Genomic DNA, 22,408 nt, shown 5'->3' on the forward strand with positions numbered 1-22,408 from the left:
GCAGCAGGAGGATCAGAAAATAAATGAGGTTCCCTGTGTAGTGCTGTGCCGTGTTTTTTACCTGCAGCAAACCCAACTCTTTCCACGTGCAGTGATTTCTCAGCTAAGCCCTTCTTTCAGCTTTAACCATTCCTTTCCTAAAATTCAAAGAGAGTTGCATATGAATTCCTGCCACATCTAAAAAGGCTGATTTTACAAACAAAAGAAATGTAAATAATGGACTATTCCACACATATTTGTAGTGTCTCATTATTTCCCAACTCCTTTTTAGACAAGGGGCTGGGAATTTCTGCTTCACCCACACTTTGCCTGAGGCAGCGTTTGCAGAGCTCAGTCAGAGCTAAAAATCACCAAATACTTTTGGGGCCTCAACTTCTTTTAGAAAGTCCTGAAAATGGAAATGATACCTGTGGTACTTGCTAAGGGAAAACCATGGAAAACTCAAAGCTCACCAGGAATCCTGCCCGAGTGTGTAAATCAGAGCCCAGCTCTCATTTTGTCACTGACATTTACTTGCCCAGTGTAAGATTACAGCAGAGTAACAGCAGAGAGCAGGACTTGGGGCAGATAAAAATAACTTTGCAACACTACTTGTTGCCCTCACACATGAGGTCACATACATTTAATGGCTATTTTAAACTCAAACATTTTTTAAGCATCCAGTGGCCAGGGTCATTATTTTTTTGCACATTAAATATTTAGAGGAACCAGGAAAACATAATAAGCTGAATGCTTTTAGTACCTCAAAGATGGCTTTCATTGCTGTTGCAGCCTAAACTTGGTGTACTTCAGTCTTCTTATTTCAGCTGCCCTGGGAATAATTAATTGCTGTTAACAGTCAAGAGCCCAAGACAAACCTTATTTTTTCTCAAAATATGTTATTTCCTTATTGCATATGGAAAGGCAGACTTTATTTTATATATAAGAATATAAAATCAGGCAGAAATTACAGAACAAGGGCAAGATAAGGATTATCAGCAAATGACCAAAAAAAAAAAAAAAAGGAAAGAAAAAAAGCCTTTATCAAGTGACAAAATACAATGAGCCTCATCCCTTTATACTTCCCACATCAAAACCACAAGAATGTTTAATTAGGAACCCATTCCACAAAGTTTTTTCCTCTGTGAAGCAGTAGCCTGTGACGGAATTACAATTCATGGTATGGAAAGCAAGAGCATATTTAGGGAAATGATCCTTTATAAAGCACAATTATATTACAAGTGGCAGCTGGATTACTGAACAGTACTAGTTTTTATTGTGCCTCATTGTTTTCATGCCAAAATCATCAAGAAATATAAATGTATGCCAGCTTTTTGAGAAGGACAAGACTATAAATTGTCTAAAAGCTGCCCAAAGCTAATCCTGGCTGAGTGTGGCTGCTCCCAGCCCTGGCTCTGGGAGGTTTAACATACAAGGGAGTGCACACAGCTGTAAATCCACTCTTCCTGCTCATTCAGGGCCATCACATGCTGAGAGACCTGGCACAAGAGAAAGCAGAGGTGAAAGAGAATTCTCTTTGCTGGAAAACTGTTATCCAATGTGCTGTGGAAACAAAATGTTCAGTACTGGTGTCATTAAATGATGAATATTCATTATCTATACTGACGGATATTAAAAAATTACTCCTGAATGTAACAGCAAATATCCATAAAGACTAAGCTTATAGTCTATACTGAATGAAGCCTAAATTCAATTGAAAACCACCTTAGAGGATCAGGCAATAGATATTCAAAGTGTCAGCAGCAATTTAAATATGATTCAGCCTTGCCTGTGTCATGGGACTGGTCTTTTTACTACAGGTTTGAATGAATCCACCCTGGAAAGCTGGGAAATATAAAATAGCTTGGATGCCTCTGCTTTCAGACAAATAAAGTGTACTTTCGGAAAAAGAAAACCAGGGGGTTATTAATAAATAAATGAAGAAAAACAACATCTGAATTTGTAATGTATTTTCTAGCTCATTCCATCCCTCAGGACCCTCATTTGGAATTGTCACTAAAGCCTGCCCAGCTCTGCAGCAGGGCTCAGCAATCAAATTGTCTCATGGTTAACATGAGACTTGATCCCTAAATCAAGTTTAACAAAAGTTCACCACCAGCAAAGCACAGTGTGAACAAGGACTGCAATATATTTATTTTTCTTTCTGATTAGTGCATGCTTGGTCTGTTCTCACAGGCATCAATACATGAGATTAAAAATTGCTAAGTAGAAAAGAAATAAAATACAGCCTTAGAAAAAGAGTATTAAAAATATTAGTGAATGGTGCATGTATAGAATGGACAAGTGAAGCAGGCCCATGTATGAAAAAGTGGGTTATGGATTTTTATAGGAAACAGCACAGGAAAACAGGGATACACTAAATACATTATCAGCTTTGAAATAACAAAAAGTGCATCTAATCTGTTCTGGTCAGAAGATGCCACTGTTCACATGCTCATTATCATGATAAAAGCCCTACAAAAAGAAAATGTAAAGATGTCACATGATTTTCTGTAAAGTTGGCTAAGCAATAAAAAGCCTTACCATCATGGATTTTGGAGCCACCTCCACAGCAAAAACTGTCAGTCCTCTATTGTTCACGCAGTTCTTACTCTGCTCATTGTTGACATGAATTATCACTTTATTTTCAGACTGCAGGTGAAAAAACATGAAGGAACCATTAGACATTCCTGGTTAAGTGTCTGTTCTTTGTGTAACAACTGCACACTCCTTGGATTTCCTGTGACCTTGCTGTCTTTTAGGGATGGAAATGCTTAATGGATACTCTGAAGAGTAACAGATACTCTTTGAAGAATAACAGATACTCTTTGAAGAGTAACAGTTTCAAATGCACCTTAGCACCACAGTCATGGTCAAAAGTAATTTAAGATATATTGAAACAACACAAGGACTTGTGAAGATAAAACCTGGCCTTGAAGCATCTTCCCAGCCTGTCCAGATTCCCCCCGTGGAGCTTCCCCAGCATTCCCACCCAGTTTGGTGCGACCTGGAAACCAAACCCAAGTGGTGTAAACAGAGTGGGCAGAGATCTGGAGCAGAGAGCATCCAGTTGGATCAGTGCAGCCCTGATCTCCTTCTCTGACATATCCCCAAACATAAAAATAACTCTGCAATATCCACCCTAAAGGGCGAAGTGCAAAGCCAAATCCAGAGTTCCAGGAGCCTCAGCATCCAGTCCTAATATTAGCCCCCCAATCCACCCCCTTTTGAATGTCTGGACATTTAAAAATACACTTCTTGCTGTGATCTGTTAAGATTTAAAGCATCTGAAGTTTAACATCTTAGTCTGCTGTGTTTATGTACTTACATAAAGGAAACTGAAAACATTAATTGTGATATATGGAAAAAAGTTTAAAATCTCACCAACCACTTTTACTTGGATTTACAGCTTTCAGCTTGAATTACTAATAAAGCACACCTGGAAGAAGAATCAGGTGAAAACTCATCCATAACACACTCCTAAAAAATCACTGCTCTTTGACTTTCTTATGGACACTGAAAATATTCAGCAGTGTAAATGCTGTGATCTTGCATTTCCTGCTGTTAGTGCTTGTTTCCTCATATGATGATGACACTGTGCCAAAATATTGAAAAATTGGGATGTGAACACCAAAAATACTCAGTTTCTATATGGTAGTTAGAACTGCTTGCCTGATTATAACAATCTGCCCTTTCCAGGAGCACTGACCCAGGCTCTTCTGAAGTCACAAGGAGCACATCAGGCAGTGGATTTTTAATGAAACAGACAAAAAAAAACTGCTTTCAGGAACAGCAATTCTCAAATGGGACCCAAGGAAGGAGGAGGAGCAATAATAGACATTAACACAAAGTACCTTATTTTCAATCACAGAGGTGATTCTGCTGCCTGATCTGTAGGTGTAGATGAAGATGTTCTCAGAGCCATGCAGCACTTTGGCCTCTCCTTTCTGAACCACAGACCTGCAGACAGCCCTGCTGAGCTGGGAGCCCCCTGCCTCCAGGGAAATGGCTTTAATTCTGGGTTTGCACCTCTCTGCACAGATGTCAATGACAAAGGGGCAGGCCTGCAGTGAAGAAGATGAGTTTTAGCATCACTCCAGCTGTAGTTTTTCCCCTCAGATTTTCACCCACAGCCCCTAAGTGTTTTCATATTTGAACTAGAATGACCCAGTTATAAATATTTTCCTGAATATTTAATATTATAAACTGTGAGCTGTGGGAATCTTTTACACCAAATGAAAGCCCAGGACAAGTGGATTTTCATGCCATTCCCAGTACACTTGACATAGTTCAACACAGTAAACCCTTCCTTAGACAGCAAAATGTCCAGGAATTAAGATGAAAATCTGAATGCATTCCGGTGTCTGAAATAAACCTGCCACGCTGTTGCTGTTTGTGCCACCCCACAGAGATTTAACACCTCTGCAATGTTGCATTGAACACTCTGGGAGTCTCTGGGCTACATTTTACTCCTGGTGTAACAACCAGGGGTTTGTATTTTCTCAGACTCGGTCCCAGCACCTCAATTCCCTCCCAAAGGCTGTTGGAATCCACCAGGATTTCTCAAATTCTGTCTCAGTGCTCCCAAAACATCAATTTGAAATTATTTGAAATCAAGGAATTAAAGAGCTAAGTGAGAGACACGAGTTAACAGCTGGAGATTTTTAGATTCGTTACAGAACCATTTGAGAACTGTGCTGTCCTTTGGGAAGCAAAGGCTGGAGCCAGAAACCACAGCTGGAATAAGGCACAAAACACCTTCCTGAAACTCCTAACTGGAGAAGAACCTCCTCAAAATGCTCTTTTTTGGAGGAGGGCTCTCTCTTGTGGCTGAAATGCAGAAAAACAGCCTTGCACGGGCTCTGCCAACCACAAGTCAGAGGAAAAGGGCTCATCCTTAAATCCTTCAGCATCACCCCAAAATTTTCACTGAGAGGCAGTTGATATATCTCATACTGACTATTTTTAGGTCTTGATATATTTTATATACTGACTACATTAACCTGTTTAACAAAATTAAGTAATATTATCACACTGTGATCCTAAAAATCTGCTTTTCCTGGGAATGGAATGATTTAATTATCTGTATATTTAATGCTTTAATTTTTCATAATTTTTTCTCTTAATAAAAGAGAATAATAATAGTAATTTTTCTTTAGAAAAAATTATTGACATCAGAAATACGTAATATGTATTTCACAATATAAAAACAAATAAATAATTTTTAAAATCTGTAAGTGCACAGTAACATCAGAGAAATAATCCCTGCTCCTGCAAAGTAAACAATGCGTGACCCAAACCCTAAGATTTTAATGAAGCATTAAAATTTTGTGTTGAACCCCTTCAGACACTGTTGTGAAAGGCAACAATAACAGAAATTGTTATGTCTGGAAACTAGGAATTCTGAGTCCCATGGAAAAAAAATGATCTTTATTCACTTCTATTGTGGTTTAGGCCACAAAATTGACTTTTTAAAGGAGAAAAAGTCCTGTTTTTTCTAAATTTGCTGACAGGTCACAGTTTACCATGCTTATCTTCCTATCACTCCCCACCACCAGAGTGCATGGATCCTTTTAACAGATACAATCCAAAATTCCTTCCTCTTTAACGTCCTGGCTTTCTCTAGCAAAGGAAAATTACTTTTTTCAGAAGATCCAAATGCTATTCTAGGAATCAGGACAGTGACAGTGACAGCCCTGGATGGTGGCAGTGGGTCCCTGCTCTCCTGCAGTCAGTTGGTGGCAGGCACAAAGACTGCAGCAGTCAAATGTACAGGGATTTTTGCTCTTTTGTGCCTCTCCTACCTCTGTCATTTCCAAGGCTTTGTTGTAGCCCAGGGACAACAAAGTGACCCAAAGGTCCCAAGGATCCCCATCCCGGTCATTGGCTTCCATGAGATTCAAATCCAGAAATCCTTGTCTTGTTAGTTCATTCTTCTTCATCTCAAAATTTTCTGTTTCAAAGGAATAAAAGCAGCACTTAAAAATCTGTTCTCTCTGCAAACATCTTTATCCTTCCAAAGGCAAAATCCCCCTCCTGTTAAAAGTTGAAAAGATGGAGCCAACTTAAAGCCTCAGGATCCCCAAAATTATTTGGGAAAGAATGTCCTTGACCAGGCATGTGGTGTTTGCAGAGCTCCCCTGTGGATTTGGCATAATGCTTGCAAATATTAGATAACCCCAAAGAAGGGGGATTTCAAAACAAAAATAATTCATATTGATTTTTTTTTTCCCTAAAAGGTTGTGGTTGAGCTTTGCAGAATGGGGTATTTTAGGAATGGGAAATGAAAACCAACTGGAGCCAGCACCTTGAAATACTTCAGGTCCTTGATACAGAAATGATTTACTTAGTTCCTAAAAAGCAATAAAATTCCAGTAATCCTAACATCCCTCTTTAGAGAGAATATCATAGATCCACCACTCTAATGTCAGCAAACACATAATTGAAATGTCCTCATGTCAGGGACTTTTAAAAATGGTTTTCTCATCTTCATAACAATGCTAAATCTTTACTATATATTATTAAAAAGGGATTACCAATTTAATAAATCTATCCAAAGGTACAGATGCTGTAATAAATGGCTTGAACTTTGGTGTCAAGATGGATGATATTTTTGTGAACCCTTCCTCTGATTGATGACCTGGTGAAACATTCCCCAGCTTCTCCTCCTTCCTCCCTTATTTATTCAGACATTTCCACCCCTCCTACTTTTATCACCCTGACAAAGCCATCAAGTGTGGAAAAGCACATTCAGGCATCAGAAGAGAAATTCAGCCCTAGAAATGTATTTTTGTAGGAGTTTTCTATCAATTAGGAAAAATTCTGGTATCTCAGAGTGTTTTGGGAAGAGATAATTAATAGGGCTTGGCAATTTTCAAGTATTTTGGACAATGTGCCACAGCCTCCAAAGGAATTATGTCAAACATGACATGGAATTATAAAAGGAGACACTGGCAACCCACAAAAACTCTGGATGCCAATTGGTAGCATCAGATCCACACTAATTAAATGTCCCTCTCCACACTTTGTGAGATAAAAAAAGCAGCCCAAACTGCACAAAGGAGATGGATTAAACAAATACCTGTGACAGTTTCCTTCCCCATATGATCCAGGATTACAAACCCTGTAGGTTTTGGCAGCTATAAAACAATTAGGAAGGGGAAGAATTTTCTCAGCAGAGGATCAGTGGCACACACAGCAGAATGAAGCAAAGCAAAGGACAGGAGACTGGAAAAAAAGAAAAAGAAAGGAAGAAGAGAAAAAGATCTATACATGTTCTTGGAATAGGTACATAATACCCAGGGCTATCCAGCTGAGAAATTAACTGATAGCCTTAATTAGCTGTACCATAGTCATGAACTTACCCTTACACACAGCCCAGGCTTCCTGGTCACACTTCTCCCCACTAGTCCTCAGCTCAAAGAAGTTGTACTCCTCCAGACTCAGGTGGCCATTCCCATCCAAATCAATTGTTTCAAATATATCCAACAAAGCTGCTCTGAGGGATGAAAAAGGCCAAACCATTTCCAAAGGCTTCCACTTCGTTTTACTGTCTCATAACATTGCCAAGAACTGTTCAGTCTGTTAGAGATTATTCTGTACAAAGAGTACTTCAGGAAAAGCCAGACTTAAAAAACCACATTTTAGCTGGAAAAGATTTTTGTTCCTATATATGAGAATAAAACTCACTGGAATTCATTGGTGAGAGTCAGTTCTCCATCTTCATCCCTCCAGACCAGTTTGGCTTCTCCAGTAATTTCGGTTTTTTCCTTCCTCAGCCTGCAGCCAGTTGTGAAAGGGAGCAGCCAGTAAACCCCAGATCCAAGCTCCCCTCTCCAGCCAAACATCTGCTCTTAAAGGAAGACAGAAAAGTTTGTAAGAACTTCTCAAATGATGCCTTTCTTTGTTGCCAGTAATATTCATACAAAAGTGATTAATTACTTGAAAACACTGTGAATGCTGGGTTCTCTTCTTTAAAAAATGGCTGTGTGATGCCACTTTAAAGATGAAAAAACAGTGAATCTCTTAGAATAAAAGTTAGAAAAACAGACAGGAGAGAGATGAGAGATGAGAGAAGAGAGGAAAAATAAGTTCATGCTGTCTTATTTCTGCCACAGGAAAAGAATATTCTGTGCACTATGAAGTTCAAATGGCAAGGAGAAAGAAAATTCAAAGAAATTTAAACAAATTTTGCCTTGGAAATGTTGTGTTTGAAGGTGCAGAAACACAAGTTTTTACATAGTAGCTGTAAACACACCCAGCAACTCAGCAATTCTGGGTACAGCTGGAATTCCTTCCAAACCCCTGGAATTCACACCTCCAGCATTAACACACACACTAAAAAATAACAATTAAAATAGGAATACACCAGAAATCTCTAACCTCTTTGTTTTGGAGTTCAGTAAAGCTCACAAGTTGTAAATTCTCTTGGATTTCATTTTCCTTCAGAATAAACAAAGCTGTATCCACTGACAACCAGCGACAAGATTTTCCTAAAAATAAAAATATCCCCAAAAATTATTATCATTAATAATAATAACAACGATAATAAAAATGATAATAACAATAATAATAACGATAACAACAACACAATAATAATAATAATAATAATAATAATAATAATAATAATAATAATAATAATAATTTTATTTGCGTCTCAAAATAGAAAGTCCCATGGTATTTATTGATCTTTGGTGATGAAAAATGGAAAAAAAAAACTATTTTATGCTATTGGGATTTTCTTCCTGTTTCGGCCAAGCAGGTAAATTGTTCCAAGCCTTGTCTTACAGATAATTAATTTTATCATTAAGACTTATTGATAAAATAGTTCTATCATTAAGGGTCAAGAATCTCAAGGAATGGTTACACACCACACAAATTTGTTTAAAAAGTCAGCCTAGGTGACTTTAAAACAATTTTGGGGTTAAAAGGCTCCTGTTTTATGGGATTAAAAAGGGAATATTCTACTTAGGGGAAAAAATAATTCCAATGTAGCAACTGATAAAGCCCCATAGTAAATCTCCAAGCCACCAGCTCTTTTTAAGAAGAAAATGAAATATAAAATCACTCACCTTCTGCCTGGGGGATACTGAAAGGTTTGATGGTGATACAAAGTGCAGATCTTTGGGGTAAGTGCAGCCTGTACTTGTGACTGATGATTTCCCCATTTTCCTCCAGGTAGAAGCAGCCTTTGGATTGTGCACATTGCCATTCCTGGAAACCAAGCAAACATTAAGGGTTTTCTTCATTTGGATGAAGATAAAAGTGCTTTCTCTGAAATGCTAATTAATTTGATTATTGAATAAACCCTGCATAAAACACACCACGAGATACAGCATCAATATACTTTTATTAAAAAAAAAAATCCCAAATAGTCCTTTTTGTAGACAAATTTTGCAAAGTAACATTGCTTCACTTGTGAAAATGCCTGAAAAGCAGAGAGATTACCCCAATGCTCCTATAGCTAAAAATTAAATTGGAATTGCCAGAAAGATTCTGCTAATTATATTTGCAAACAGATGACAGCATGGATTAATTTAAATACAGATATTATTTGCAACTCCCTTTCTGCTCTTCTTTGGAGGCTTGGAATTTTTTTTTTTTTAATTAAGATTTTGCTCAAGAAGTTTTAAAAGACTTTCAAAGTAAATTGGCAGTGGAAAAGACAAAGATTAATTAAAAATAAAGTGGGATGTCCAATCCACTGCTATCCAAGTCCCTCCCCTCTTACAATTTCCCATAATCTTTTCATTGTGGGCACAACCTGCTGGAGAAGTTGTTTGGGATAATCTTTAAGTGCAGCTATTTCTGGAGCATGGAGCCAGAGATCAGCCCCTGGCCAGCTTTTATGGAGCAGAATAAACCTAATTAACAAATCCAGCCAATCATTTTATAATAATAAAAAATTTATAATAAAATAAAAAATAAAAATAAAATAAAATAAAAAATATAATCCTTCCTCTTTATCCATGAAACTGGATTTGTAGTGGCAGGACAAGGAAAAAGGGGACTAATAATAAAAAATAATTAGGAAAAAAGTGATCAGAGACAACATATTCCTGGGATTTAATGGTGAGGGTTGAATGTGGAGCAGCAGCTGGGGTTGTGTCAGTCAAAAAGTGGATAATGGGAGCTGGGATTACCATGAGTCAGTGACAGAATTCCAGCATGGAGCTCAGCCTCTTGGATCATTTCCACTGCTAGTCCTAAACTGGTTATTCCAACACTTCATAACTCCCAACTTCGTCTAAAAGGAAATTTTAAAAATGGATTTTTTTTTTTTTCTTCAAACTTGACACATCTGAAATAACTGGTTGTTTGCTCCAAGCTTGATACCTGCCAAAACTGTTGGACAAAAACCTTATCCTTATCCTTTCCTTTTAGGAAGTCAAATCCTGTTACTCTGGCAGAGAGCATAAGGTGGTGCTAGAAATCCTAAATTATCAAATTCCAAACATGTATGTAAAATTGGGAAGCTAAAGGAGGATTTTCTGATTGGATTTTCCTCTGCCACTTCAAAACAGAGCAGAAGTTGCTAATTTGTAGCTGAAGTAAGAAATGTCGTGTTAGAAATTTTAGTTGGAAAGAATTGTTAGGCACTACCTGCTGCTGGTCACTGCTATTGACATTTAAGCTAACATGGAAAATATCCACATATTGATGCATAATTCCTAATAAAAAGCAATGATGGAGAACAATTTTCTAAGGGTTTTTCGTTTTAGACATTTCACTATGTTCTGACTTTCATGGTTTTCCTCTGACAGAAATGTAAAGTTGGTGTTGCTCCTGAGGGCAATATTTTCTTACTGAAACAAAAAGACAGGTGAGCAGCAAAAATATAGAATAAAATTCTTGGATATAAGACAAATAAAAAGAATTTTGGGGTGGTGGATTCTGATTCACACCACAGATAAATTCATTGGTATTTATTAATTGATTCTGGCAGAGCTTGCATTGTGCAAAATGAAGTTTAAAATAATTAATAGCTTATTAACAGGAAATATTTAATTTATAATATGTTGATTATATATAATATTATATGTTAATATTAATATAATTAATATATAATTAATTTTTATTAATAGGGAATGTTTAATTAATAGGAAATAATGGATTTATTTCAGTTTTTGGATGATGCCAAGCAACGCTAATCAATACCTTTTTTTTTCAGTCATTTTTTACTGGCTTGTAGAAAGAAAAAAATGCAATCTTGGGAAAGTATGTGCTGGTTTTATACACCCCACATCATGTTTGAACAAGGTGAGATGGCAGGTTAAATTGCATGGAGGTCCAGCTACCTAAACAGACTGCACAGAACCCCTGGGAGATGATGTTTGGAAATTTTAATATAGAACAAATGTCACTGTATAGCAGTGGGGAAGATATAAAGGACTTCAGAGTTCAATAACAAATCCAGAGTTGTTATTTGAAACAAAAATGCAGCTCCTGAGGACAATCAGTTCTGTTTTCCAGCAGCAGTTACACTGTGTGGTCAGAACCATTTTTTCCCTTTTATACAGGAGTCTCCAGGTGCACATTTTTAATGTATCCCAGCAGTTCCCAGTTAATGTTTTCTATTTCTACAGCTATTATTTTCTGTTGAAAGAAAACTAGTAAAGGTTCAGTCAAGAAAGGGAAAACAAAGGGAAAAAGATCAATATTAACACTCTACAAATATTGACTTAGCAAAGTGACTTTGTTGTCTCTCTCCCCCAGGAATTTGTATTGAATGAGTGATTTATTTAAAAGAAAATACTGATAGAACATATTAGTCTAACTAAAAATCAATATTTTCAGGTTATAGCATCTATTTAACAAGCAATGCCCAAGAAACTGAATATGCTCACAGATCTGTTATTTATTTCCAATTACCTTTCATGCAAAGGTTTATGATACACAATCTTTCAGACTACTTAAGCATTTAAAGTTCTCACCAACCTAATAAATTATTCAATTTTAAATTTCTCAAGAAGTCATTAACTGTTTTCTCCAACAGTGGTTTCATTTATTAAAAACATATTTTGTTCTATTAAACCTTCACACCTGAAAAATTATTTCCAATAACTTGTTGTCAGCAAAACCAACAGAATATAAAAATGTTAATAATAATACGTATCAAGAAAGCTTTCAGTAGTTTATAGCTGCCCTTGACAAACTGTTAATAAAACATAAGACACCATTTTTCTCTGATTTTTAGCTTCTTTAAAATGCAATAACACAGGTGCCTGGAGGAAAACACCATCATTTCAGTGTGATACCTTCATTGTGTCAGGCTCAATAATCAGCTTTGTGTTCCTGCTGCTGCTGGCACCCACAGAGACAGTGGTGGAGGTGGAAGCTTTGCTGCTTTGAGCTGATGAAGGTCTTGAAGGAGCTCTGCTGTCACCTATGAACAGAGATATTTAATTACAGTTTCATTATTTCAACCCTTTCCTAGTGCTATTTACCATAAACCTTGCATTTAGAAGCACAAAGAAAACTGGATGACAAGAATTCCATCAGAGGACTTCCCTTCATCACTGTTGTGTCATTTTTGCACCTCTGTGATTTGAAGCAACTTGGAACAGCACAAACTACATCCCAAAATTTTATACTTGGTGCCTCTGCAGTCTGTTCCCTGTGGAGCTTCTCCAGATTGAGAAGGTTTTGTAGTGTCTTTGTAACTTCAGGAAGGACATTAAACTGCCCACAACTTACTAATTGTGCTTGAAAAGCAGCCTCAATAATTGAAACAAACCCACAGCTTACTGAGAAAAGTTTAGGGTTTCATCTCTGATCTAGGAAGGAAATAAATAATTTGCCTATTGCAAACCTGAGCAACATTATATAATAATTTGCCAATTACAACACCTGAGCATTCATTTTCTGTCTTCCCTCTGGACTGTGTCACATGAAAATCAACAGAATCCACCCTTAGGAATCTGAGTTTCACAGATGCAGCCATTTGAATATATTTTACTGATATATTGATGTGATTGTTGCAGTAGAAATTATATTCATCAATAAAAGCTTCGGTAATCTGAGAAAAACTAAACAAAAACTCAACTGCTCATTGAGCCAGAGCTTCATCTCCAACAGAAGGAAAATATAAAATATAAGAAATTTCAATACCTCTGACCAGTTTGTGATCAGTTTTCCTGGAGACCCTCGGGGATGGTTTTGACACTGGCAGTGTGATCCCTTCAGGGAAATTTTCACTTTGATTCCCAAAGTGCTGCTGCCTCAGTCGAGGGTCAATTTCCAGCCTGTTCCTGGCAGCTTTGCAGCATTGCTCACTGGTGCTCAGGTACAGCTCACAGAACTGGAAAGGATAAAAAAATATTTCACTTACCAGGTTACATTTCTCCAAAGGTTTTAAGGAGTAAAATATAGCATTAGCAAGGAAAGCACAGCTCAGCAAATAGAATGCACTTCCTCTTCAAGCCAAATATAATTTTAATTTTCATTAATCAGGACAACCACTCAAGTATCACAGTAAAATGCAGCCACAATTCAACAAGGAGGTCCAAATAATGACCTCCTTCAAAAATCACACTAAAAATTAAGTGTGACTTTCAACTCTTCCTTTCTAGATATTGGAAGACTGATTTTTAATAGGATTCTTACCAGCTTTCCTCCTATGAAACCATATTTATGTCCAAGTTTTTGTGGGCTGTTTATTCGGTTGAAAATTTACAATCCTGGGGTAAGGGCATCACTAATGTTCATATTGTCAATAACACAAGAACAAACATCACTCTTGGCCATACCTTGTTGTAGTCAAGTTTGCCATTGCAGTTAAAATCAGCTTGTTTAGTAATGCTGGTCACTTCCTCCCAGGTCATTTTATCACCTCTCTGCAAGGAAAAAAGCAGCTCAGTTTGGGTTCCTAATCAAGAATCCTGTTCAACTACAGCACAAATTCCATAAACAAAGGAAAAATATATTCTTTCAGAGAATCTTATCTTGTAATAGATTTCAACAGATTTTGATTTGATTCATGAAAACAGAGGTCAAAATCATTAAAAATGTTGTCTTTACAATGCTACTAAATATCAAAGAGATCAACTGTATCAGTTTGTGTAATTCTGTGGTGTTTTCTGGAAACCCACCATGAAAATCTTCCATAAAATGGGGAATCCCAGCTCCCACTACCATCTAATTTCCAAAATCTCTACTAATTAAAGATGGATAATTAAGTTTCTAGTGATACTCACTGTTGTAAGAATTTTACAAAGTTCATCATGTGAAATATATCCAGCCTTATCTGTATCTATTTTACCAAATGCTTCGAGCAGTTCATTTTTTGTAGCTGGCTTTTCTTTTTTTAAAATAGCACAAAAATCATCAAAATTCAATGAAGATGTTTGTGAAGTCCAGTATTTGTTAATGGTCTTCTGAGAAGGATTTCTTCCAGCCTGCTGAAGTACTGAATAATAAAACACAATATTAAATATATATTCCAGCTGTTAGAAAAGGAATTTTCTCCAAACATCCTTGAGTCACTTTCCATGTTCAGATTTTTTTAAAGCCAAATCACTCCAAGAGAAAAGTGGGTCTGAAGGACAGTTTTGGTTATGATCTTAATCAAAATATCCATAAACTCAAAAACAGTCTCAAGTGTAAAATTCAGTGTATATCCAGTGTCTTAATTTAAAAAATATATTATTTTTAAGTCAGCACATTATTAGATCCTATTTCTACTAAGACACACATCATCTTTGCACTTTCTTTGTTAAGAACTGAGATTTAGAGTAGAATTTATCTGAGACGATATTTTATGTCATGCCTGTATATTTGAATGCATCAATTCAAATTATACATGAATTTTAAGGGAAAAATGATACCACCAGGCAGCCAATGTCACACATGCAAGCAGTGCTATGGGTGTTACACCTGGCATTCTCCAAAATTAATTTTCTGGATCTCTTTGCCTCTTCAAGGTCTTTACTGAAAACATCCTTTCAATTTTCAGTGTGATGAAGGCATTACGTTAAATAGAAATTAAATTCAAATGCACAGTCTATCTGAAAAGAGAGGGACGCTTTTATATCTTCCCAAATAATCTTTAAGGGAAGCACAGGAGATCCTCCATCTCCACCTGGGCTGGCATTTGATTTTGAGCCAACTGAGCAGTGCCCAAGCCTGTGCTGGGAAGTGCTGAGGAGCATCTGTGAAATGAGGCGGTGGCATCGTGACAATGCTCAGTGGGACCCATGTCACCAGCAAATCAAACAAACAAACAAACCAACAAACCAACCAGGCACCTCTGCTGTTAATCCCTGCCTCAGTGCCAAGCACTAAATAAAGATTTGAGCCCTGCCACCTCTGCTGGAGGAGCCAGAACAGAGCAGGGATCACATCTTTATCTGAGCCGTGCCTGGGCACGGAGCAAAGGTTTGGGGATTTTGGTCAAAGGCAGGCAGGGAAGGAAGGGCAGAGATTCTGGGGGTTTGTTCCCATGGATAGGAGAGTTCCCTAGAATTAGTTATTATTTATTACTATTATTAGCACATTATTATATTTGACAGATAACATTCAAATATACAATCCTTAATTTTATATCTCCAGGGAGATCAGCGCTTGCCATTCCCTCCATGCCTCCCAGTTTGTATTTTTGAAAGCTCAGACTGCACCTTTTATTTATTATTATTCTTTATGGTCTGGTTCTGCTAAATCACTCCAGACAGGAAATGAAGCTACTATTTGGGGATAAGCAAAACTCCTACAAATAAAATTTCCCAGGGCCAATCTCTCAGTGAGCACTTTCGTTTGGAATATCAGCCAAATTTCATAAAGCAAGAGATGCTTAAACATCAGCACCACTCATTTTAGAAACACCAAAATTGACTTAAGATGAAATATAAGTCTTTAACTCTCAGTGCTAACAAATTCTAAAATAAATTCTTAAATATCTCTGGAAGGATTCTAAACAACTAACTTCCCTCTCTAAGCTGACCTTGAAAGCAAAATGCCCAAGCACTTGCTGTGTAGCCAAGTGGCATATGGATAGAGCTGAAAGCCAAAGCATTTATTAGAGAGATGACATTTGTTCACACCACCCCTCTGTTAAAATCCAGATTATCCCAAACTATCATTAGGATGTAATAAAGGGCCTTTTATTGCAGCTGGGAAAGCCTGGAGAGCACCAAGTCACAAGCTGTAGGAATAAGCTTGTTAATGGGTGGAATTTCATGTTCTGCTGTAGGGAAAGAAGCTATAATCAGTGCACTCAGCTTTTACAGGGGTGGTTTCCATGAAAAACCTTTTTAAAAAGAACAAAATTCTATAAGAAAAAAAAAAAATCATCACTCAAAGAGAGCACACAATCTTACAACTCCAAGAAAGTGCAAAGTTGGAGTTGTATTTGCTTGAGGAATTTTATCTGCCATAGTGAAACCTCCTTCAAAACTGAGGTTATTTATTACTCAGTCTTACCTTACACTTTCCTTATCTTACCTGGTCACTAAGATACATTATTAAGAAAACAACTTTCATCTTTCAGGTAAATTTTTCTCACTTCCCTTTGAAATTCCTGAAGTTTTCAAACCAAAGCCCCAAAGCTTTCAGTTTCTACCAACAGCCTTATTTAGTGCAGTTGAAGCAGTCAGAGATTTGTTTTTCCTGTTGTACTGCTGGCACCACCACAATCACTTCTACACAAATAAAGTCTGGACAAAAAAAAAAGAGAACTTTATATTCCAATCTAGGGAAGTGTAATTCAGGAGGAGATGAGATAAGGAGTAAGAATTCTTATGGAGAACCAGTTGTGGTGGTTTTTTGTGCCCATACAGGACAGAGGACCACTCTAAACTGAATTGAGACCTTTCCTACTGCTGATTTACAAATAAAAATCTTAACTCTTTTTTATTACCTATAAATCTATCTAAAATCCATTTCATTATCTATAATTATCTATAATAAAATAACCTACAAAATCTATAAAATGCCTCTGTCTGCCATTCCAGCAGGTATCCCAAACTACTCTCAATTCCTTAAGCCAGTTACTGAATTTATGCACAGTAAGGGTTAGAGGGGAAAAGATCCAATCATTACCTAAACTGAGTTGTTCTTTTGATTTAATATTTTCTAAGCTGCTTTTTAAGACTGTCAGATAAGCTGCTCTGCAGTTCATGTAAAAAATGGCTTCTTCTGCATGCTGGGACTTCTTCCCTTGAGAATTTTCCAAGTGTGTGGCTTTCTGATCCCCAGAAGTGCTGGCCATCCTGTGAGGGATGAAATTCCAGTTAAAATTTGGAATTGTCTTAATAATGCCTCTGTTTGTCCCCTGAAACACAGACTAGCCCAAATTATCCAAACATCCAGGTCATATCCTTTCTTTTCTCTAAATCTGGGATGGGAATAATTATCTACACTTGTAGGTAAGGACCATGAGATCCACAAGCACAAAGAGTTTCTCACAGTTTATCCTTCATTGGCAGTAAAAAGTTTAATTTCACTGTATTTTACATAGTTGCAGATATTTGATATTACAAGTACTACATAAACATTATTTAGTCTTGATTTTTGAAAGCACAAAAACACATTTTCATGTTATATGTGAAACAAGGCTTTGCTATCCATGTTTTCTCTTTTTATTCTTATAACTCAGTAAGACATATGGATAATAATAAAATTGGAACCCTTAATCTCAAAAACTGCCAGGTTAAGCACAGAATTCTATTTCTTAAGAGTTACCTAAATATAAATAATAGAAATAATTGTGCATAAAACTTTAAAAATCAGTGTTCATAAAACTTTGAGCAACTCAGGCCTTTTAAATCCAAGGCCCATATAGTTATAAATGAATGGAAAAAAACAGAAACACATTTTTTTCTCAATTATTAAAACAACTTAAGGCTGTTTGCTCAGCAATGGTCAGCAAACACTGACAGCAGCTTTCTGCTTCCACCAGGGGTGATTAAGATTTTTACAAGGCCGTCACAGAGGGACACTAAATCCTGTTCTGCTGCTGCTTTAACAGCTTCTTGTATTATTTTACCCAATGTTGACTTCAGGAAATATATTCCAGTATAATAAATGGAATATCTCAAGTTCAGCAACAAGACAACGCCATCCCAGGCTCCCCTTCAGGACTCATTGGATTTTTACTCAGGAGGCCTCAATCACTGGCACCTTGTTGAGTTATACAGATCTTTTACACTTGGGAAAGGCAGATAATAATTGCTTATCAAGGATGAAGTACCCAATTTGTAACTCCCTGACACTTTAATATTACACAGGCACCAGAAGGAGCCCGCAGGGACCCCCTGGCACAGCCTGGCTCCTGCAAACGGGTGTCACTATAATGAAGCACCAGTGTTACACACACAGAATGGAACTGGGGGGAAAGGCAAGGAGGAGGAGAAGAAAAAATGTTAATTTTCCAGCAACCAGTTTCGAACATGTGAACTCTTGTTTATACTCCTCGGACATCCCATTACTGAGATATTTCTTACGTGGGCCGGGAAGTGCTGCCGAATCCACGGCTGGGAAATCCAGTGAGCAATGGCTTAGTGACAGCAGCACTGCCAGCAGCCCCACGGCTCAGGCTGGGACATTTGTACTGGATAAATGACACTTTAGAAAAATAGACAGAGGGGAGCAATCCAGCCCAGGCTTCCAAACAAGAAGAGAGTAGGTTTAGATTAGAGATTGGGAAGAAATTCCTCCCTGTGAGGGTGAGAAGGCCCTGGAAGATGTGGCTGCCCCTGGATCCCTGCAAGTGCCCAAGGCCAGGTTGGATGGGTGGGAGGCTGGATAGTGGAAGGAGTCCTGGCCCATGGGTGGAACTGAATGAGTTTTAAGTTCTGTTCCAACCCAAAGCAGTGCAGTATTCTCAGCCCAGAGCACAGCGTGCCATGCCCAGCCCTTCCCTGGCCACCTCCAGGGATGGGGACTCCAGCCCTGCTGGGCAGCCCCTTCAAATATCCAATTACCCCTTCTGTGAAGAAATTCCTCCTGATGCCCAAAGTCAGACCCTCCGTGGCAGCGCTGCCCTGCGCTCACATCCCCACAGAACCCACAGCCCTGCTCCGGCCGCGTCCGCATCGAACCAGGAAACTTTTCCCGCATGGATCTCATCCTTCCCTCCCTCCTCACTGGGGTTTCACGGGCTAAATGTACCACCCGCCGAAAAAAAAAAAAAAAAAAAAAAATAAATTACAATCCCCTTCCCCCAGCCCTGAGGGGAATCAGCCCTGAGGGATTCCTGGGGTGCGTTTGGCCGCCCCGAACCCCCGCCCGAACATCACCGGCTCCTACCGCGCACAGCGGGACCCGACGAGCCCACACGGGCACCGGGCCCGGTCTGGCTCCAGTCCCGGTCCCGGTCCCAGGGGTCTCGGTCCCAGGGGTCCCGGTCTCGGTCCCAGGGGTCCCGGTCCCGGTCCCAGGGGTCTCGGTCCCAGGGGTCCCGGTCTCGGTGCCAGGGGTCCCGGTCTCGGTCCCAGGGGTCCCGGTCCCGGTCCCAGGGGTCTCGGTCCCAGGGGTCCCGGTCTCGGTGCCAGGGGTCCCGGTCTCGGTCCCAGGGGTCTCGGTCTCGGTCCCAGGGGTCCCGGTCTCGGTGCCAGGGGTCCCGGTCTCGGTCCCGGTCTCGGTCCCAGGGGTCCCGGTCCCGGTCCCAGGGGTCTCGGTCCCAGGGGTCCCGGTCTCGGTGCCAGGGGTCCCGGTCTCGGTCCCAGGGGTCCCGGTCTCGGTCCCAGGGGTCTCGGTCTCGGTGCCAGGGGTCCCGGTCCCGCAGCCCTGCCGGGCCCCTCCTCAGCCCCGCCGGGCCCCTCAGCCCCGCCGGGCCGCTCCTCAGCCCCGCCGGGCCCCTCCTCAGCCCCGCCGGGCCCCTCCTCAGCCCGCCGGGCCCCTCCTCACCCCGCCGGGCCCCTCCTCACCCCGCCGGGCCCCTCCTCAGCCCCGCCGGGCCCCTCCTCACCCCGCCGGGCCCCTCCTCACCCCGCCGGGCCCCTCAGCCCCGCTCGCCCCGGCCCGGCCGCGCTCGGCGCCGTTTCCAGCCGGCGGCGTTAGGCGGGCACACGGCGGGAGCTCCGAGGGGCGGCGGCGGGAGCGGCTCCGCGATGTCGTAGGTGTCTGGGGAGGGGGCAGCGCTGCTCTCCCCCCCTTCCTCTTCTTCCTGCTCTCCCCTGCCCTGTTCTCTTCCCTCTCTGCGCTCCCACCGTGCCCTCGCGGCACACAGACCCGCTGCCGTGAGGGGAGCGCGTCCCCCGCGGGCGCGGCTCCGTGAGGGGAGAAGCGCGCTCGGAGCGGGCCCGGGGAGGAAGGAGCGGCCGGCGAGGGGCGGGATTTGTTTCCAGATGGAAACAGCCCGGGGTTTGTTTCCAGATGGAAACAAACAGGCCGGGAAATGCCGGCAGTGGTTCCTGGGGCAGCGCTGTGGGGGATCCTCTCTGCGTTCTGCATTTCCGAGGGGTCACTGCTCGCAGCGACGTGACAAGGAGCAATGGGGGTGAAACACAGCGAGTTCCACCTCAGCATCAAGAACTGCTGGACGCTGAGGGTGGCAGAGCTCTGGAGCGGCTGCCCAGGGAGGGTGTGGAATCTCCCCCTGTGGAGACATTCAAAGCCTGCGTCGCCTGTCCCGGGCAAGGAGGTTTGAGCTGGATGATCTCCAGAGACCCCTTCCAGTCCCAGTTATTCTAATTCTTTATCTCTCTACATGGCACGGATAACATCTGTAGTGCTCTGTGGGAGAGAGGCAAGAAGAAGAAGGATGGTTCAGCTTGGAAAGGACCCACTGTGGGTCATCCAGTCCAGCATTCAAGCAGAGTCATCCCCTGCACATGGCACAGGCTGGCATCCAGGCAGGTCTGGAATATCTCCAGTGAGGGAGACTCCACACCTTCTCTGAGCAATGTTCCAGTGCTCAGTCACTGCACAGGAAAGAAGTTCTTCCTCACATCCAGGTGGAATGTCCTGGGCATCATTTTCTGCTCATTGCATCTTGTCCCATTGCTGGGCAAAGCTTGATCCATCCTCTGACCCCTCCCTTGGCCACCACTGAAGGGATTGATGAAAAAAAAGCAGGTTTTGATATGAATTTGTGGAAGTGTGGCTTCAACAGAGTTTGATGGCAAGGTTCACTCTATTGCTCGCTACACAGATGGAGCATGGACAGGAAAATGGGATTAGAATCAATTTAGAATGATTTACACAGAGACCAGGGATGCAAAAGGGTCACAGGGACAAGGATATGAATACAAAAGATACAGGTGCAAAAGAGTTTAGCAGCACTTAATCACTGACTGAATTAATATTTATAAAGTGATTCAACAGGATTTACTACAATTACAGCAGTGACTAAATTACGGATTCACACACTCAGGTGCAGAGAGGTGGGAAGGAATTGCAAGCTGTGGAGATCATGGCATGACACCCCCCCCATGCCCATTTTCCATCAGGCTGTATCTCTTCATTTTGTCTCCAAAGGGAATAAATCCTGCTCATTTTTCTCCTATATTTTGCAATTTATCAAGCAGGAAGTAATTAATCAAGTCATGTAAGTGTGCTGCTGCTCTTGTGTATCTCTGCTCATCGTGGGCTTCTGGAAATCAATAAAGAAAGTTCTTTAACCTGATAAATATTAGGCACAAAATAATCACTGCAGGTTGTACAGCTGGCTGTAAACATGTGCCATCATACTCTGAATGGTTAAGAAAATAAATTAAACCTTGTCAGGCTAATTCAGGGTAGAAAACTCAGGTTAAATACTCTCACCACTAGTGCCTCATCTTTTTGTCTTCTTTTCTTGTTCCACTCTGACATTTGGTTCTACACCACAGGCAAAGTGAGCTATATATATATAAAAAAATAAACCATACTAAAAGTGGTGCTCTTCATGTTATTTCCTAAAATACTTTCCTTTGCATATGTTGTTTTTTCACCACATTCTTCTTTTGGAAGATCTGAGAGACAACAATTTGGCCAACAGGGTTTTCATGTGAGGTATCAGGATAAATTTGTTTTCAGGGGCCCAAGCCAGGGTCTGTGTGTAGACTTAGAGCATAAATTTTTAATAATTCTGATTTGACTTCTCATATTATGGCATTGAAAAGACAATCAGTAAAAACAAGCCCCCAAGCAAGCCAGGCTATTGGGTGGCACAAGGCAAGGTTGACCTCCTAAAGGTAAAATTCTATTTTCCAATACAATATTCCAGCTCTTTCCAACATTGAAGAGCTTGGAATGAGGCTCCATCTCTGCCCCCATAGTTCAGGCTGTTTGCAGAGAGAAATTTGGGCTGTGTGCTGCTCTGTTGCTCTACACAACATTTGAAAAGACTTCAAAGAACGTGGCTTTGATCAGTGCACAGCTTTCCCCCTAAGAAATGTTCCCAGTGCTTATAACTTAGTGGGATTTTCATGTAGTTTCTCATTTATTTCATCCTACAGCTGTGATCCTGCTCTTGATTTCCTCTGGCTTTCAGCTCCTGTTGACACCTGCC

General features: G+C 40.4%; 2 protein-coding genes across 18 annotated transcripts in view; one reads left to right on the plus strand and one right to left on the minus strand.

The window, feature by feature from the left end:
* Positions 1-20,240, minus strand: EFCAB7 (EF-hand calcium binding domain 7). 12 transcript variants are annotated; one of them, XR_014957002.1, is made up of 14 exons: positions 17,014-17,539; positions 14,175-14,386; positions 13,728-13,814; positions 13,090-13,279; positions 12,237-12,364; positions 9,051-9,192; positions 8,362-8,471; positions 7,669-7,826; positions 7,344-7,477; positions 5,784-5,932; positions 3,834-4,043; positions 2,524-2,631; positions 743-811; positions 1-137 (listed from the first exon to the last, which is right to left on the minus strand). XR_014957002.1 is itself a non-coding variant. In XM_077785316.2 (14 exons), exons 2-14 carry the CDS (start codon positions 17,180-17,182, stop codon positions 1,404-1,406), a joined length of 1,872 nt encoding a protein of 623 aa, XP_077641442.2. In that variant the 5' UTR covers position 17,183; positions 20,146-20,240; the 3' UTR covers positions 1,229-1,403. The 12 variants fall into 12 exon arrangements, 11 of the variants coding, with proteins under 11 accessions (XP_085442266.1, XP_077641442.2, XP_085442259.1 ...); XM_077785316.2 differs by lacking the exons at positions 1-137; positions 743-811 and adding exons at positions 1,229-1,478; positions 20,146-20,240 and having other exon boundaries at positions 17,014-17,183; XM_085586133.1 differs by lacking the exons at positions 1-137; positions 743-811 and adding exons at positions 1,229-1,478; positions 19,903-20,035 and having other exon boundaries at positions 17,014-17,183.
* ITGB3BP (integrin subunit beta 3 binding protein) overlaps positions 19,022-22,408 on the plus strand; it is a 20,776-nt gene continuing 17,389 nt past the window's right edge. For 4 of the 6 annotated variants that reach the window (XM_085586147.1, XM_085586148.1, XM_021537931.3 and 1 more), the window contains exon 1: positions 19,981-20,029. Coding sequence is in view for 3 of the 6 variants with exons in the window: in XM_021537931.3 (XP_021393606.1) it covers positions 20,025-20,029 (5 nt within the window). In the remaining 3 variants the exon portion in view is untranslated. Of the gene's footprint in view, positions 20,030-22,408 lie in introns of all 6 variants that reach the window. The other 2 variants (XR_014957004.1, XM_085586146.1) reach the window with 1 other exon arrangement.

This window comes from Lonchura striata, chromosome 8 (assembly GCF_050655825.1).
Source record: "Lonchura striata isolate lonStrDom1 chromosome 8, ASM5065582v1, whole genome shotgun sequence".
NCBI classification, from domain to species: domain Eukaryota; kingdom Metazoa; phylum Chordata; class Aves; order Passeriformes; family Estrildidae; genus Lonchura; species Lonchura striata.